General features: G+C 42.8%; 1 protein-coding gene across 45 annotated transcripts in view; it reads right to left on the reverse strand.

The window, feature by feature from the left end:
• Positions 1 to 19,385, reverse strand: part of CTNND1 (catenin delta 1) — a 60,573-nt gene that overhangs the window by 4,784 nt on the left and 36,404 nt on the right. For 34 of the 45 annotated variants that reach the window (XM_085011075.1, XM_085011063.1, XM_085011080.1 and 31 more), the window contains 12 exons: positions 18,566 to 18,718; positions 17,689 to 18,224; positions 12,879 to 13,342; positions 11,152 to 11,335; positions 9,938 to 10,055; positions 8,864 to 9,017; positions 7,923 to 7,991; positions 6,723 to 6,850; positions 6,467 to 6,617; positions 5,129 to 5,321; positions 4,394 to 4,508; positions 3,372 to 3,459 (listed from right to left, as the gene is read on the reverse strand). In XM_085011075.1, coding sequence (XP_084867201.1) covers positions 3,372 to 3,459; positions 4,394 to 4,508; positions 5,129 to 5,321; positions 6,467 to 6,617; positions 6,723 to 6,850; positions 7,923 to 7,991; positions 8,864 to 9,017; positions 9,938 to 10,055; positions 11,152 to 11,335; positions 12,879 to 13,342; positions 17,689 to 18,224; positions 18,566 to 18,718 — 2,353 coding nt within the window. Of the gene's footprint in view, positions 1 to 3,371; positions 3,460 to 4,393; positions 4,509 to 5,128; positions 5,322 to 6,466; positions 6,618 to 6,722; positions 6,851 to 7,922; positions 7,992 to 8,440; positions 8,459 to 8,863; positions 9,018 to 9,937; positions 10,056 to 11,151; positions 11,336 to 12,878; positions 13,343 to 17,688; positions 18,225 to 18,565; positions 18,719 to 19,385 lie in introns of all 45 variants that reach the window. The other 11 variants (XM_005660895.4, XM_013994309.3, XM_005660893.4 and 8 more) reach the window with 1 other exon arrangement.

Raw genomic sequence — 19,385 nt, forward strand, 5'->3', positions numbered from 1 at the left:
TTAGGTTTCAAATTATTTGGTCTCAGCACTCTTTTATCCTCTTAGAAATTATGAGGATCCAGGAGTTCCCATCATGGCGCAATGGTTAACGAATCCGACTAGGAACCATGAGGTTGTAGGTTCGATCCCTGGCCTTGCTCAGTGGGTTAAGGATCCAGCATTGCCATGTGGTGTAGGTTGCAGACATGGCTCAGATCCTGTGTTGCCATGGCTGTGGTGTAGGCCGGTGGCTACAGCTCCGATTTGACCCCTAGCCTGGGAACCTCCATATACCACGGGAGTGGCCCAAGAAATGGCAAAAAAGACAAAAAACAACAAAAAAAATAGAATACACCCCTTCCTGATAATGGTTTAGGGGCGTCAAAAAAAAAAAAAAAAAAAAAAAAAAAGAAAGAAATTATGAGGATCCAAAGAGTGTTCATTGGTGTGGGTTACATATATTAGTAGCTATAGTACTGAGAAATTTTAAACATTCCATTTAAAAATAAAAATAAATATATTCCATGTTAACATGACATTTAAAAACAAAAAAACAAAGGAGTTCCCGTCGTGGCGCAGTAGCTAACGAATCCAACTAGGAACCATGAGGTTGTGGGTTCGATCCCTGGCCTTGCTCAGTGGGTTAAGGATCTGGCGTTGCCGTGAGCTGTGGTGTAGGTCGCAGACTCGGCTCGGATCCCGAGTTGCTGTGGCTCTGGCGTAGGCCGGCGGCTACGGCTCCGATCAGACCCCTAGCCTGGGAATCTCATACGCCGCGGAAGCGGCCTTAGAAAAGGCAAAAAGACAAAAAAAAAAAAAAAAAAAAAAAAAAAAAAAAAAAAAAAAAAAAGCCAACAACAAAAAAAAAACCACTGTTTACATTTTTGTACAGCTTAAAATCTGGTTTAAGAGAAGGTCGCTAAATTCCCATATCTGCCTCTCTTTTCAATCTGTTGTGATGTTATTTTGCAAGAATTGTATGAAGAAACTCCAGCCTGATACAGGTAAGAAGTTGGAAAAGGGAGGTGAATTTTAATAGTCCTTTCAGATAATTGTGGATATTCTTTGATAGTACACTAATACTCAACAAAGAGTCCCTTTAACTTTAGCAGCAATGTGAAATCTGAATCCAAATTAATGCTTGCTTCATATTCTGTTAAATTAAAACCCACTGGTCTGTCTTGTCTCCGAATGGATCAATTACTCATGCAGGATTTGGAAAATCATGCATTAGTCACGTGGAAAATACTGGTTCACAGAGGGAGTTCCCATTGTGGCACAGTGGAAACAAATCCAACCAGTATCCAGGAGAATGCGGGTTCGATGCCTGGCCTCACTCAGTGGGTCGGGGGTCCTGAGTTGCTGTGGCTGTGGTGTAAGCCAGCAGCTATAGCCTTATTTGACCCCTAGCCTGGGAACTTCCATATGCCTCAAGGGTGGCCCTAAAAAGCAAAACACAAAACAAAACAAAACACAACTGGTTCACAGAGTTACACATATCTTCTAAGTGATAAAACATTTCATGAGATACTATCAAAACTTTACACTCATCACTATCACCACCGATTTCATGTAAAAGGGTTTTCTTGTGGCACACTGGGTTAAGGATCTAGCGTTGTCACTGCAGTGGCTCACTGCTGCAGCTTGGGTTTGATTCCTGGTCCAGGAACTGCCATACGCTGCAGGTGTGGCCAAAAAAACACAGTCTTTTAAAATAAATATAAAAGTTATAAGTATTGGGATGTTACCACCTCAGATACAAACAAGTCCTCCAAAATTAAAATTTTCACTTGAAAACTCAGGTAGCAAGTACTGTCAGTTATTTTTTCCTCAAACTTAAATGCTCACTGCATTCAAGAAAATGTCTGTCAAATATCCAAGTCTGAATAAGCAAAGTGTGTCTTGTCAGTCATTTAAGTGAAAATGGTGTTAAATTAAAAATAAATAAATAAAAGGTGGCTAGTCCACCTTGTAACTCAAATAATAGGACAAGTGCTTTTCTTCAAGATAACCATCATGCTTTGGTATGCGGCAAGGTGCTACATGAGTACTCTCTATATCATCAACAGAGGATATTAAAAAGCTGTGTACTCGAGAGTAGAAACAATAAAATTAATAAATTTTACAGCTCCACCAAGTACATTCTTAAGTGACTCTCCCCCCATCTCCGGAAACTGGCTCTTTTTATAAAGACTACAGTACATAGCAACAAAGACTACAATGACTGGTTTGGCTTGGTGTCACTGCTCTGGTTTATGCTCAGCCCCCAGCAGTAAAGCACCACCTCTGCTTCTGCACCATCAGCACAAATGTCAACAGACTTGGTGATCCTCCGATCACATTTCAAGAACCCTGATTGAGGCAAAACCCAAGGGTCATTAAGGTAATAAGGGTTATAACCTGCACTGTTGAAAAACATTTTACAAAACAAAATACATGATTCGACTTTTGGGGGGAAATGTGCTTGCTCACATGGCAGTGTTTAAGAGACACAATTCAGAATAGCTGTGGTTATCTCTGGATAGCAGAAATAAGTGATATTTTTTGTGGCTGTCATTTTTCTGGTTTGTCCGTATTTTCTAATTTTTCAACAATAAACATATATTACTTGGTATTGCAGGGAAATTTAACAGGAAAAAAAATAATCATTTCACAATATACAGATCTCCCTTGGACTTACGATGAGGTTACGTCCCAATAAACCTATCATAAGTTGAAAATACAAGTTGAAAATGCACTTAATACACCTAACCCACCCAACATTACAGCTCGGTTCAGCCTCCTTTATAATATAAAGTGCTGAATATCTCATATGACTTATTCAATACTATACTAAAAGTGGGGGGGGGGAGCTATCTGGGTGCAGAATGGATGTTAAGTGTATCGGCTGTTCACCCTCATGATCACATGTCTGACTGGGAGCTGCGGCTGCTGCCCAGTAAGAGAGTGTCCCACCAAATAGCCCTAATCCTGGAAAGGATCAAAACTGAAAATCTGAAGTATAGATTCTACTGAACGCACGTCACTTTTGCACCACCACGAGTCCAAAAATCATAAGCCAAATCACCCTAAATTAGGAACTGCCTGTATACATACATCAAATCATGACGTTGCACATCTTACGTTTCTACAAGGCTACATGCCAATTATATCTTAGAGATAAGGTTCACTCTCCGGTCATTTTAGGTCCACAGGCTAACTGCCTGTCTTACTTTCTAATACTCAGGCTACCAGCTTCTGTGTTACAGTCCTGAGGTGAAGTATTACTCTCCTATACCAAAAGACTAGCCCATTCGGAAGTAAATATAGATCCAATCTCACTAGACAGTAAGCCCACTGAAGAATAACAGGTGGAATAAAAAGCAGAGGGGTATATCCCCTGGATATTGTACCTGATTTCTGGTTCCGATCAATGAGAGGAAGAGTGCTATCGTCATATGAATGACTGCTCTGGCTTCGTGAAGCATTGTTTAGATTCACCTGGAAGCAAACATAAAACGCAATAATGTCACAGAGTACTGAATTCACCCATCTCTTACTCCTTAATGGGCTCAGACATTTAGGTCCCTACTCCCAAATACAACTCTTACCAAAAGGTAACTCATAAGGGTTAAATAAATACCTGTAGAGTGAAACTAGGGTATTATGGCTTTTATTTGTGCTTCTGAATAGATTACAAAGGTACAAACACACTGACAAAAAGAGATGTAGTCTCAGAAAACGGCAAAAACTTCTTCAAAGGGCTACAGCAGATTTGGAGAAAAGTCAAAAAGGCCATCGTCTGTTAGTTGGATGAATATATACTTACCTCCAAATTCATGAAATTGTATTCATTAAATATGCACACCTTCTCTAACGTCATTCATACCTCAGTAAAGTGGTTTATAAAAAGGACCATGATCCTGTACTGCCATCAGCCTTTACATTGTGCTATGACAAAGGAAGACCAGAGCAATCTCAGCAAATGAACTGTAGGCAGCATTTTAAGGGGAAGAGTAAACTAACAATTTCTCTACACACAGAGACTTGGATCAAAAGTAGATTCCGTGTAGGAGTTCCCACTGTGGGTCAGCAGTCAAGAGCCTGACTAGCATCCATGAGGATGCAGGTTCGATCCCTGGCCTCACTCAATGGGTTAAGGACCCGGGATTGCCATGAGCTGTGGTGAGGGTCGCAGATGCAGTTCAGATCTGGCATTGCTGTGGCTGTGGTGTAGGCTGGCAGCTGCAGCTGGGATTCGACACCTAGCCTGGGAACTTCCATGTGCCGCAGGTACGGCCCTAAAAAGGCAAAAAAAAAAAAAAAAAAAAAAAAAAAAAAAGTAGAATCAGTGTGACAGTGCAATAGAAGAACGAACCAAAGATAGAAGACCAAGAAAAAAAAGTGAAAGCTTCAGTCCCAAGAGTTAGTCTACCTGAAAGTCTGATTTCTTCCATCCTTCTTTTTCCAGTGGCTTCCGCAATTCCTTATATCCCCAGATTGTCTGTAATACAAGTGCTGCTGCCCGAACTTCCTTTTCTGAGCGGTTCCTTTTGAGGAAAGTAACACCAGATGGAATTTAGATGTGAGAACAGGGAAGAAGCTGAGAATTTGTACTCATATTATAGAGAGTAACATAAGAATATAAATCCAAAAATGGGCAAGATCAAGTATTCACCCAAGTCCAATATTTTAACTCAAACAGTGACACACACAAAAAAATGTTTCCTGGGGAGTTTCCATCGTGGCTCAGTGAAAACGAATCTGACTAGTATCACGAGGATGCAGGTTGGAACACTGGCCTCGCTCAGTGGGTTAAGGATCCAGCATTGCCTGGGCCACGGTGCAGGTTGCAGACTCAGCTTGGATCCAAAGTGCTGTGGCTGTGGTGTAAGCCAGTAGCTGTAGCTCCGATTCAACCCCTAGCCTGGGAACTTCCACATGTCTCGGTTGTGGCCCTAAAAAGCAGAAAAAAAAGTTTCAAGTAAGAGTCTTATCAGTTTTCATAAACATCATCAACATCAAGACAGAAAAAAAGATCAATACCTCTTCACACTTCACATGTAAATAAGGGAAAATAAACTTAAAAAGCCAAAGGAGAAAGTCCCTTCCAAACAACCCCCTCTCATATTCAAATTTTTCCAGTTGTAATTCTAAGTGTTAAGCGCACCCTGATTTGTTGATCAAAACCAACTTCTCAATCCCCTGTGTCTCTCGAAGCTTTTTGGCAGCCTCCAAGTTCTCGGCAATAACTTCATTGATGGTGTTCAGGATAGAGACCACAGTGTCCTCAGAAAAATTCTGGGAAGAGCTCTGTTGCCCTCCTGGCAGATTTTTTACCAAGTTAGGAATAGCGTGTTTACCTATAGCAGTGAGACAGGAGGAATATATTCAGGGAAAACCAGCAAGTCAGGTGCTAAGGAGCCTAATACTGATTCTAACCAAGTATAAGTACTGTCCATTTCTTTTTTTTTTTTTTTGTCTTTTGTTGTTGTTGTTGTTGCTATTTCTTGGGCCGCTCCCGCGGCATATGGAGGTTCCCAGGCTAGGGGTTGAATCGGAGCTGTAGCCACCGGCCTACGCCAGAGCCACAGCAACGCGGGATCCGAGCCGCGTCTGCAACCTACACCACAGCTCACGGCAACGCCGGATCGTTAACCCACTGAGCAAGGGCAGGGACCGAACCTGTAACCTCATGGTTCCTAGTCGGATTCGTTAACCACTGCACCACGACGGGAACTCCCAAGTACTGTCCATTTCAATCAACTTCATTCTCCTCTAGGATTGTCATTTCAAAAGGGCACAGGACCTGAATATTGTCCTTCCTGTCCTTTTATATATTCTCTCCTTCTTTGGTGTCATTAAAACAATCTGGGAGTTTCTGCTGTGGTGCAGTGGGTTAAGAATTGGCTATCTGCAAAGGCTCAGGTTTGATCCCCTACCCTGCACAGTGGGTTAAAGGATCTGGCGTTTCCATAGCTATGGCATAGGTCACAGCTGTGGCTTGGATTCAGCTCCTGGCCTGGGAACTTCCATATGCCATGGGTACGACCATTAAAAATAAACAAACAATCTCAATATATCAAATATGCTACATAGTCAATTCAGATATTCTAACGAAAATAGTATGCTGAATTCTACAATAATTTAATAGAATAGTCATTATGAATTTAAAGATTCTTGACCCTGAGTTTCCTTATTCTATTTAAAAAAAAAAATGACCCTTGTAAAGTGACATTTAAATGAGAACATTCAGTAGTGCTTAACAACCCCTAGTAACAAAGTACATGCTAAATAAATACTAAGAGCTATCATTATTGTATTTTTAGAGAGTCATCACCTCTTGCCTTCCAAAGAACCATTAAACTATAACCCTCTCCAACCCTCAGATTCACAAACTATGGAAGTCTAGGAGCCTTCCTCAGCCCTTTCACAGATTATTTAGCACCTGCTGGATTAAAGGCACTCTACCAGACACTGAGGTAATGGTTAAGATCCAATTCCTTACCAATTAACTCTTTGTTGCGAGCATCTACAGCCAAATTTCTCAGTGCTCCAGATGCAGCTTTCACAACCCGCTCATGTTCATTAGTCAGGAGGTCAGCAATGGCAGAAAGAGCCTTTTCTTGACGCAGAGCTGAGCGGATGTATCGACCATACTACAAACAGCGCATGGAAAGGGGAAGAAGGGATTTCAAGTGGCAGGCAGCACACTAGTTAGCTAAGTCCTCCCATCTCCAAATTCATTTTGAAAATGTACTCACCGTCCAGCGCCCAGCACACAAGTTCTGGATGGCCCCGGCTGAGGCTTCTAGGATGGCAGGAGTCTTGCTCTCTTTGAGGAGTGAGATATATATCCGAACCACCTCTGGTTGAAATAAAAGTTCATAGCCTACACAAGAAAGGGCAAGAAAGCAGAGGATGCTTATCAGAACCTACCACCAAGGCTCAGGTCCAGCGTTAGTACTCTGGATTGACGGGTTTATGCTCCTATACCAGTGGACTCCCTACACACTTTCCCCTAGCCAACAGCAAACTTGGACTCCATGCCTTCTCAAGAATAATTCATCCTTGGCAAGAGCAGAACAGATATGTGCAACTCCTTCTCTCCTTCCTCCTAGCCTCTTCTCTCCCACAGTTTACTTTGGCTTTGCTTGGGATTCAAAGGATTCATTTACTCATCGATAGCACTGAGAGTTAAAGATTCCTCATCTCAAATGAATTATTTCTAACTTAACTGAAACATCCTGCCCACCTCAACTATGATTAAGTAAAAGAGCCATTTACAGATTTAACAATATCTAAGTTCCCATTGTGGCTCAGCGATAACGAACCCGACTGGTATCCATGAGATTTAACAATATCTAAAGTTCTATACCTATGGAGAGCTATGAATTTTGGATTCATCGTATTGATGAACATAAAGATCCAAGCTGTGACAAAGAGACTTCTTACAAAAGGTAAAGTGTAAGTCCCAACAAGGGCATGTAAGTTTCTGGTCTAGACTACAATTGGGACCTTATCCTCAAGTAATCTGAATAGCTGCCACAAGAAGACCTTTGAAATTTACTGCTCTAATTTTCAAAGGCTCCCTGGCCTCCCTTAGCGGGTTAAGGATCAGGGGCATTGCCATGAGCTGTGGTGCAGGTCACAGACTCGGCTCAGATCTGGACATTTTTGTGGATGTGGCATAGGCCAGTGGTACAGCTCCAGTTGGACCCCTACCTAGCCTGGGAATTTCCATATGCCAAAGGTTCAGCCCTTAAAAAAAAAAGGATGAGAGAAAGAAAAAGAAAAGAAAGTTACTGTTCTAATACTAAAGTTTCCAAACACTTTCATCATTTCAAATCCTTCAAAGACGGAACAGTGAACATACTGTATAGCCTACTGTTAGACTGCCAAATACTTATCTGTGGACTATGTTTATGAGACCCATGGAACCTGAAAAGAAAAAGAGAGCTTACCTCGAGCAGGACTAGTTCTTTTAGGGAAATCCACTGCATCATTTGCTGGATCCTCTGTGGGTTTTTTCCCTTTGGAAATTAAAAAGGAGGAAAGGGTAAAATGTTTAAGAAAGAGAAGAGTCTACCTGGTGTCTTTTTTTACTCTTTAGTCAAAAACTTTGGATCAGAGATGCATCAAGAGGGGCAAAAAACAAAAAAGAAACAAAAAACCCAGGGTTACCAGCTTGTCCCAGCAGGGGGCTATGCAGAAACAAGAACAGAAAACAGGCAGCAAATGGGTAGACAAGGATAACCACGATTGTTGCTACTGTCCTGGGTTCTGACAACTGGGGCTGCTGCCCAGAAATAGCATGCCATGAGCCATTAGCTCAGAAGAGCTCAACTTGTTTCAATGGTCTTCCTCAACTGAATTTTCCTACATGCATCCACAGGGAAGGGTTAGGCAAGGAAATACCAGGGAAGCTAAAACTGAAACATGCAATTAGAAGTAGGTAAGCGCCTTAAAAGATTCCACTCACCTCTGGAGAACCACTCATCTTCCAGTGCATCACCCAAGGTGGAAAGCAGAGGAGAGAAATGAAGGAAGAAAAATGCGGGAGAGAGGTGTCAACAGGATCATGGGAAAATAAGCAGGAAAACAGAAAGGAAAAGAAAAACATAGGAAACACAAAGGAGGAATGGGGGAGAAGGCCCCAGATTAGTTGCGTTCTCAGCTTTCACTGCCCAATCACTTATACCACCACCACCACCACCACCACCACCATCGTCACCACCATGATGAAGCACACACGACACAGGGAAAGCAGCAGCAGAGCCAAAAGACACCCGTGACTAGGCAGATTCCTGCACTGCTGGGCAAGTATTTTATACCTAATGCTAAAAGGGTTCCTTCTTCTCCCCGTCCTACATTAAAGAGCAAGGAACAAGGAACCAAGACTCACCTTTGCCCTTCTTGGCCCCAAAGCAACTGGCAGCATGTGGCCCAGTATTGTTGGCAACATTGGGAGGTGCCTCTTGGTATCGTTCTGCCTGTGGGATTTCCCGGTGAACTTGATATGACAAGTTCCGAAGGAGGCAAACACAGTTCTCCACAAGCTTAGGATCAGAAGATACAAGGTGCGATAAGAGAAGAGAATGACTACAGTGATTTCCTAGCAAGTACAGTTTCCAGAATTCAGGTATTAAAATATTGATCTTCAAAAGCATAGCCCAATCCTCCTCTCTAACAATACCTCTTAAGTGCCCAAGCTCCTCAAAATTCTTGTAGCCTCAGGCTAACAGAAGGTTTCTGCTACCATTTGGTGTGTAACACAAAACTCAGGTCACTCTGACTTTTTCCTAATTAGAAAAAAATTGGAAGTATCGCTAAACAGCTTTAAAATATACAGGTGCAGGAGTTCCCGTCATGGCTCAGCAGAAAAGAATCTGACTAGCATCCATGAGGACACAGGTTCTTCGATCCCTAGCCTCACTCCGTGGGTTAAGGATCTGGCATTGCCATGAGCTTTGGTGTAGGTCATACGAGGCTCAGACCCCATGTTGCTATGGCTGTGGTGTAGGCTGGCAGCCACAGCTCCAATTTGACCCCTAGCTTGGGAACCTCCATATGCCATGGGTGCGGCCCTAAAAAGAAAAATAAATAAACAAACAAACAGATAAATAAAATACACAGGTGCAGGAGTTCCCGATGTGGCTCAGCAGGTGAAGAACCTGAAATAGCATCCGTGAGGATGCAGGATCCATCCCTGGCCTCTCTGAGCGGGTTAATAATCCGGCATTGCTGCAAGCTACAACTCCAATTCAATCCCTAGCCCAGAACTTCCATATGCCACAGAGGCTGCTGTAAAAAGAAGAAGAAAAAAAAATAGATGCAGGACATTCTAAAAAACACATTTTTCTTCTAAGGTGAATACCCACTTTAAGGAGTAGAGACCAGTATCTGGTGTTATTTGAAAGCCTGAGGTGATAGGTCTGCATGGTTATAGTACATGGAATTCACTCACCCACTAACCTACCTTGCTGTCTGAATCTTTCTGTCCAATCTCAGCCTGAACAATGAAAATGAGAGCGTCCACCAAACCATCACATTCCCGAAGTTTCCGGCGAGCTTCACTCCTCTCGGAGCTGACATTCCTGAGAAGAAAAAAAGAGAGGCTTCAAGATGACTAAAATCCAGAAAGCCTCTCCTAATATCCTTAACGTCTACACGCCTCCTTAACAGCTCCTCTTTTCACTGTGACAAATAATGAGTACCTGTTTAAGGAAGGCACTGGAATTGAGAGAAAGTTGAGCAAAATGGTTCCTGCTTTCAGGACCAGACACAAGGGAGTATAGCGACAACAGTAATTTAAGACTGAATCGATCCATCTTTTATGGAAGTACAAACGAAGAATAGGGGCAGAGCACAGAGGGGTAAATCCCAAAGAGAGAAAAAATATAATGCACATTTACAGGGTATGAGAAAAAGAAATCAGGAGTTCCCGTCATGGCACAGTGGTTAACGAATCCGACTAGGAACCACGAGGTTGCGGGTTCGGTCCCTGCCCTTGCTCAGTGGGTTAACGATCCGGCGTTGCCGTGAGCTGTGGTGTAGGTTGCAGACGTGGCTTGGATCCCGAGTTGCTGTGGCTGTAGTGTAGGCTGGCGGCTACAGCTCCGATTCGACCCCTAGCCTGGGAACCTCCATATGCCACAGGAGCGGCCCAAGAAATAGCAAAAAAGACAAAAAAAAATAAAAATAAAAAAATAAAAAATTTTTAAAAAAAGAAAAAGAAATCAGAAAAACAGTCATGAAATAAAAGCACTGAGTTTAGCCTCAAAAAATAAATAAGCAAAGAAAGGCACTGCAGACAGAAGAGGTCTTCCTCACTCTATTCTTCTAGTGTTCTATTAATCACAGCCCGACTTGAAATAATTGAAGGCAGGGACACAGACAACACAAGCCCAGGACTAGAAAACTGCCTTATACCCAGTAGGTACCGAACAAATGTCTACCAAATTCTACAAAGTCAAAGTGAGGAAGATGTATGGGAAGAGCAAGTAAACCAACAGAGCAGGTGTCTATGGTATACAAGGGAGGAGTGGCAGGGTAGAAAGACAGGCTGGAGTAAAAGGCTGGAATCATAGTATGCAACACAGAGGAATGGACAGTGAACAACAAGCTAAGGAATTTAATTTTGTTTTTTAAGAAGTTTAAGTTAGTCCTCAAAATCTCGATCCCTTATGTTACCTAAGGCAGCCAGCTGTGTTGGTGAGCACCGACTCCCACTCAATATGGCGTGGCTTACAATCTTCATTAGGCTCCCGTTCCCAACCAGAGTGCGGAATGATCACTTCATCTGTCAAGGCATGCAGTGCATGGTCCACAATCTCCATCTTGATTGAGTCATGGGATGAGAGATTCCACAGGGTTCCTGGCAGAGACAACGCATCAGGTAGCTCTCCAGCACCCAAGACAATATATTTGAAGAATGCCAAAGAGAATCCTTTGTTCCAGCATTTCTCAGTCTTCCCCAATGACCAAATACCTTGCAATGATATTCAAGATTTTATTTGTGATCCATGATAAGAAATCTATTTTAGGAGTTTCCACTGTGGCTCAACAGGTTAAGAACCCAACATAGTGTGTGTGAGGATATAGGTTCAATCCCTGGCCTTGCTCAGTGGGTTAAGGATCCAGCATTGCCACAAGCTTTGGCATAGGCCTCAGCTGTAGCTCTAATTCGACCTCTAGCCCAGGAACTTCCATGTGCCATAGGTGTGGCCATAAAACATACTCATTGCGGCTCATTACAAACATACTTATCATGAAATAAGGTTTCATAAAACACTTAGTATAAGCAATACTCTCTGGACCATCTACACTGGTTTCTCAACTACTGACATTTTGGGCCAGATATTCTTTGTTGTGGGGAGCTGTCCTGCCCATTGCTAGATGTTTAGCATTATTTCTGGCCTCTACTCATTAAATGACAATAGCACTCCCTTTACCCTCCCCAAATTATAACAACCAAAAATATCTCCAGACATTGCAAATGTCCTCTGGGAGGCAAGATCACCCCTAATTGAGAGCTAATAATCTATGCTATTTCTTTTCCTTTCTTTCCCTTGGAATGCTGACTGTGATCCACAAAGTTGTATTTGATATGCACTAATAAATCATAACCCAATCTTCTAAAGCAAGGGCCACAACCTCAAATGTCCATACACATCAGGTAGATGAGCCAGGACAAGCAAATATTTAAAAGACATTATGAGTTAAAGCGCAGCTGACACTCAGCTTCAATGTCTGGGAGACAATTTCTTAGATGGTGGCAGTTGGTCACAGACAATTTGAGTATTATTACAAACTGAAGAGGACATGCCCCAATCAGCTCAGACCAACTACTGTCAGGTAGCAAAACAGATCCCTTGTTACCCATTCCTGCATGTTTTTAATAGAAGGCAAGAATCTGGAATTTTAAGTGAAATCTTCCGCATTTAAAATATTAGCAAACAGAAGTTCCCATTGTGGCACAGCGGAAATGAATCTGACTAGGAATCATGAGGCTGCAGGTTCGATCCCTGGCCTTGCTCAGTGGGTTAAGGATCTGGCGTTGCCATGAGCTGTGGTGTAGGTCACAGACGCAGCTCGGATCTGGCGTTGCTGTGGCTCTGGCATAGGCCGGCAGCTGTAGCTCCGATTCGACCCCTAGCCTGGGAACCTCCATATGCCATGGGTGCAGCCCTAAAAAGACAAAAGACTATATATATATTATAGATATGTAATTAGCAAATGATGCTTCACATTTTTAAAAATCTTGCATACTCGAAATCTGTTAGATGGATTTGACCTGAAGGCCACCAGTTCACAACCTTTAATCAAAAGTCAAAGGACTAGAAACGCTTCCAGCTCTCAACATTTCTAGGGACAACAGCGACCCTAGCCTAGTAGCTTCCCTTGGACCTACAACTCACCAGTAATAACTTCAGTGAGGTCCATATCACGAGCCTTTCGGAGTAATCTCACAAGAGCAGGAACACCATCACAGTTTTTTATAGCTATCTTGTTATCCTGGTCACGTCCAAAAGAGATATTCTTGAGAGCTCCACAGGCACCAAGGTGCACTTCCTTTTTGGGGTGGTCTAACAATCCTACCAGTACTGGGATGCCCTTGAGCTTCCGAACATCAGTCTTCACTTTGTCATTGCGGTAGCACAAGTGTTGCAGGTATGCAGCTGCATTGGACTTGACAGCATCCAAACGGAATCCTAGCATGGCTATCACCTCTGGCAGCTCTGGCTGTCTCCAGTTGGGGGGTGGAGGTCCTCCCTTGCGCAGGCTATCCAAGCTTGCTAAACTTCCGCGTTCGTGCTGGGCCAAAGGAGCCCAGTAGTACTGGTCTGATGGCACCTCCTCACCAATCATGTCTTCATAGCTCCTACAGTGTGGGAAGAACCGAGAGGAGAAAAGGAATACATCAAGTTGTCCAGTCTGGTTTCCTGCAGCACCCCCATCACCCTTCATCTTCAAGGAAGGAGTAGCCCCAGCTCTAGTACACTAGACCTTATCTCTCCTTTCTATACATAATATACTGATCAATTTTCCTTAAAGAGATAATTTTAAAGGCATCTGCAATTAGATTAAAACTACCTTTTTTCACAACTTAGAACAGATATACAAGGAGATCCTGCTGAATAGCATTGAGAACTTTGTCTAGATACTCATGTTGCAACAGGACAAAGGGTGGGGGGAAAAAATGTAATTGTAATGTATACATGTAAGGATAACCTGACCCCCTTGCTGTACAGTGGGAAAATTAAAAAACAAAACAAAAAAAAACTACCTTTTTTTTTTTTTTTTTCCTGTGACGTTTACTAGCTTGGAGAAGCAAGAAGCATTCGGAATGGTTAATCACAAAAAGGAAACCAAATACTAACTGCTTAGCATTTGAATACCTGACACCCATTAACTTCCCCAGATAGAGACTGAAATAAACCTTCAGAAAGCAGAGTTAAGGAAAATAACTGACTCGACAGTTATCACAGAAATCAGAAAACAGTGTCTGAGAACAGCTCTCATAAGGCCTTAGCTAAAAGGAGAAATAAGGCATTTTCACACAGTCAACGGCTGGTGGGATAAAACCCTTAACACACTTCATATTTAAGCCTCTCCTTACCCTATTTTGGAAATTATTTTTAAAAAAGGAGATTGTTGACAGAGTTTCTGCTGTAGTGCAGTGGGTTTAAGACTACAACTGCAGCAGTTCAGGTTGCTGGGGAGGCACAGGTTCAGGCCCTGGCCTGGCGCAGTGTGTTAAAGGATCTGGTGTTGCTGCAGCTGCAGCTGGACTCAGTTGTGGCTCAGATTCAATGCCTGGCCCAGGAACCTCTACTGTATGGAACGGGTGCAGCCATTTTAAAAAAAAAAAAAGGGAGGACGTGATGGAGTAAAAGCAGTTACAGGACTTCTTGTAACCTCATGTGAGTATCTGAATTTGGTACTGATGAGGTATAAGATTGAACATTCATTTGCACAGGTCATCCCAAGGTCATCTCTGCTACTCAACAAATGAGTTTGAGACATGACTTCTAGTCTCCAGTTTCTAAAGACTATACTTCCAATTCTGTCAAAATAAACACTACTGGCCACCATCACATTTGAGATACCCAGTCACTAAGAAAAGGAACACAGACAAAGCAACTGAAGGGAAAAGAAAAAAGTCTAACAGGAGATAATGCTTCCCATTTCAGTACTACCAACAACCACTAGAGGGTGAGTCTGTCACACTATTATTTATTCATAACCACCAGGAAGGAAGAGACCCATTATCTGTGAGCTCATCTCACTGTGACTCCCACAGGAGAGAGGAGAATCCATTGTGTGGAACTCTCCAAATAAGCCCGTTGTTTGTTCCACAAAACCACTCCCATTGTCACAAAACCCTCAAGATTAGCCTGAGCAGAGTAGGGCCCGCCTCAAAGCTTGTCAACATCAACCACTCAGAAGTGATTCAGATGGACAGAGCATTTAGCAAAAAAAAAAAGAAAAAAAAAAAAACACTAATTTTCAATATCATTGAAACAAAATAAACAGTCTATATAAGTTTTAAAAGTAAGCTACTAAACAGTAAACTACGTAAGATTCCATTTTTTAGTAGGGAAAAAATTAAGTTAGAGTATACTTACATAAGAACTCAAAGGAAATGTGCCAAAATGTTAACAGTAGTTCTTTATCGATGGATGGTGTGCTTTTCTGGGTTTTTCTAGTTTTGTAATAAGCATGTTTTTACTTTTATTATTTTTTGAATACGAAATTACAAAACAATTACCATAACCAAGACTCAAGATATTTTTACAAGTGGGTCATGACATTCTTTTGTCTTACAAATAACAAAGCTATGCCCAGAAGGATTAAATGACTTGCTTGAGGCAACATAGCTAGTGGCAAAGGCACAACCAGAACCAAGGTCTCCTGGTTCAATGCTTTTTCTACTAATCATTCTGCCTTACTGTTTTCATTTGACCTTGTATTACTCTTCCAGGTCCAGAACAGGAAGCAGCAAATGTTCTTGCTAGTCTAGCAGGTTTCCAAGTCCAGTTCCACCCTGGAACAAACCCAAGAACCAAGCCCAAACGCTCTCTCTTTATGTCAACTGCCACAGCCAGGGACAATACAGAATGACCTGGCCACCTGCACCCACCTAGATCCAATCACTCTACTAATCAGGAAGTCAGAAAAAGCAGACTTGTCAACAAGCAGAAGGAGCCAACACCCTGGGCAGACTCCTTTGGTGATAGCTGTTATCTACCACTGCTCCAGTTGCACCAACTAAGGTCTGGTGCGCCCCCATCCCAGGAATAAAAGGTGAGTCACATGGGAGTTGGATTTGCTGAAAGGTAAGTGACTCAGGCTTAGATAATGGGGCCTCTACTCATGGGCCCAGCCCAGTTCGCTGTTAATCAAAGCTACCTAATATGAGGAAAATACACACTAAGGCATTTGCTTTAGAAAGTCATGACCTCAGCAACAGCTGCTGGGATATCCTTACCATTAAGACATCCAGAAATCTTCTCCCTTAATTCTATATTATTTCTCTTTGCCTGGAAAACACCATCTCTGATTTATTCTAAAGCAAGGTTGGCAGCCCCTGGGCCAAACTTGTTTTTTGTACAGCGCCAGAACTAAGAATGGCTTTTATATTTTCAAAATGTTGTAAACAGCAGACCAATATACAACAAAAAATGATACACTGTCTACAAAGCCTAAACTAGTTCTATTTGGTCCTTTACAGAAAAACTTTGCCAACTTCTATTTTGCAGCATTTTCTCAAGGCAAACCATCTACCAGTCCAAACATCAATTACTACCATCAAAGAATCCCCTGGGATAAGCAGTCAAGTCAGAATAGGCAGCTGCTTAGTGACCTTTCAGAGTGTCACTAATGCACAATCCTCTATGGAAGCCACCCCCATTTCATTTTACAATCAAATGTAAGAACTTAAGCAGAGTTCCCTTGCAGCACAGCAGGTTAAAGATCTGGCTTTGTCACTGCAGAGGCTTTGTCGCTGCTGTGGCATAGGTCTGACCTGTGGCCCAGGAACTTCCACATGCCACAGGTGCAGCCAAAGGAAAAAAAAAAAAAGAAAGAACATAAACACAAAATGTCAAGAGTTTTTGTGGCGTTCCCATCATGGCTTAGCAGAAACGAATCTGACTAGCATCCACGAGGACACAAGTTCGATCCCTGGCCTTACTCAGGGGGTTAAGAATTCGGTGATGCCGTGAGCTGTTGTATAGGTTGCAGACACAGCTCGGATCTGGCATTCCTGTGGCTGTGGTATAGGCCAGCAGCTGCAGCTTCAATTCAGCATCTAGCCTGGGAACCTCCATATGCCTCGGGTGTGGCCCTAAAAAGACCAAAAAAAAAAAAAAAAAAAAGAAAAGAAAAACAGAAAGAAAAAACAAAGAGTTTTTGTGAGACCAAGGTTTGTTTTTTAACTTGAGATTAAAATCACGAGGAGTTCCTGTTGCGGTGCAGTGGTTAAACGAATTCAACTAGGAACCATGAGGTTGCGGGTTCGGTCCCTGGCCTTGCTCAGTGAGTTAAGGATTCGGCATTGCCATGAGCTATGGTATAGGTTGCAGACGTGGCTTGGATCCCGAGTTGCTGTGGCTGTAGTGTAGGCTGGCGGCTACAGCTCCGATTCGACCCCTAGCCTGGGAACCTCCATATGCCACAGGTGCAACCCTAGAAAAGGGAAAAAGACAAAAATAGAATAAAATGAAATAAAATAAATAAATAAATAAAATCACGAGATGTATTCTTGTATATACACTTAACTGTCTGTTCTGGTCCTGAAAGCCATTTAAAACCCTCAACTCTCTTTTAATACCAAACCAGAAGCTGAAGAAATTCACAAGAAAAAATGTCCCATAGCCTCAGACACCAGACTCCTTTCTGGTATTCCTTTATCACCAAAAGGGGGTCAGATCCTAGTCAGAAATAGTAGAAACTCTTGGCATAGAAGTAAAGGCCACTCAAAAATCAATAACAAGTTGTTTTCTATAATCAGAATATACGACTTTTATAACGAAAAGGAGAAAAAAAGCAAGTCGATAATTACTAGATCAGAAAAAGGAAGAACAGGGTACCCTTCCACCAAAGAAAAGGCAGAGGGAGAGGAGGCCATATGTACCTCTGATCCTAAAAAGCACTTAGAAGAAGGAAGAGCTTTCCCTTTTTGCTTACTTGGAAAGACCCTTTCCCTTCCTCTTTTGTGCCTACCTGAGGCGTCGCCGAGGGTCAGAGGGTGTCCCAGTCCGACGGCCAGTGCCATAATCGGACATCATGCCATAATCCAGGTCATCGTAGCCCATGCTACGCTGGTCATCCTCAAGCCCATAAGGCTCTGGATGAAAGCGATGCAGATCCACGCTGCTCCCACCTACCCGAACCTGGGGCTGGGGCCCGTACACATCCTGTCTACTGGGTGCCCGGTAACCCTCCATGCTGGGCCTGTATCGCTCCTCAATGCGGGTCACCCGCGACAGACTGCCATAGTTGTCACTGCTACTTGGATAACCATCTTCATAGTGGCGGCTATATCCATCGGGAGGGTAGTGGAAGTTCCTGGGAAGGGTAGCAGTGCCGGCCTGCCCCACATAGGGACCAGGTCCCCCATTGCCATTCTTGCGGAAGTCACGACCCAGAGTCTGGATGTAGTTGTTAGAAACGGATGAGGCATCCACGGGCAGCCCATCTGGTCCCATAGGGACTGGCTGTACGGTCCGTGTTGTCACGGTCTTCACCACTTTCTTGACCTTCAAGTAAGGAAAGAGAAAGGAAAACTAATGAAGGGAACAAATTAAGCTTAAATTTTAAACCACCCTAAGAAAAGAAACAAATCACTTTACCTAGAAATGTCATACAATCTACCGTCTACCCTTTTCTCCATCTTATAGGAAGTCCCCAAGCAGGAAAAGTGATTTTCCCATCCCTCCTCTATCTTTTCTGTCCAGCCAAAGATCACCTTCTTTATGCCGTCACTATAGATCAGTGGCCCTTCATCCATCCTAATTAAGTGTTTAACCCCTCCCCTTGACAGAGGCCACACAGGAAGACCTCCTCCATCATCCCACACCTTGCACAAGTCTTAGCTTACTGTGGTCTCTGTGCGCCTAGTGGTTCCATCATCTGAGGTCTCCACGGAGACAACAGACATGGCTCCCTCAGGGTCTTCCTCTGTGTAGGTCTCCACGATCTGCCCTGGCTCCTGCATCCTGGGGATGGTGCTATACAGAAGGTGACTGTGATCCTATACGGAGAAAAAGAAAAAGGAAAGAGCTACTATTAAACCATATACATTAACAGTCAATCCCAATGAGAGGCACTGTCTCCCTGAAGATAAAGATTCCTCGTGCATCTTCTATGGGCCCAGGATTTTTAGAGGGTGGTTGTTCCCCACTTTTGAATTTGCACAGAAGGGCAGAAGATAAAATTTCACAGTTTTAGTCATTTAATAAACATGAACTAACTATAGTTATATCAACACCCAAGGGACAAGGACAGAGGATATAACTTCCCAGTTGTAGTCATTTAAGTGATTATGAACTGTGTGAACTGCAGCTACATCTACATCTGAATGATCCTTCAAAAAAAAAGTTCACCTAACTTTTGTGTGTGTGTGGCTGTGTTCACAGCATGCCTAAGTTTCCGGGCCAGGGATCAAACCTGCACCACCGCAGTAACCAGAGCCACAGTAGTGACAACATCAGATTCTTAACCTGCTGAGCCACCAGGGAATTCCCAAGAAGAACTTTTAAGATGAACCAGAAAATCCCAATAAGAGCTATCTTCTGAATAGCTCTCTATGCTATTCTTCAGATATGCCTAAGGCTTAAGACCAGCCAGATTTTAGGTAGGGCTTTCTGCAAAGTAGACCCTTTCTAGAAAGGAGATGAAGTAATTGAAGACTCAACTGC

This window comes from Sus scrofa, chromosome 2, assembly GCF_054392235.1.
Source record: "Sus scrofa isolate SSC_HxYL_T2T_F1_AM1 chromosome 2, Sscrofa_HxYL_maternal_Yorkshire_Landrace_v2.0, whole genome shotgun sequence".
NCBI lineage: Eukaryota > Metazoa > Chordata > Mammalia > Artiodactyla > Suidae > Sus > Sus scrofa.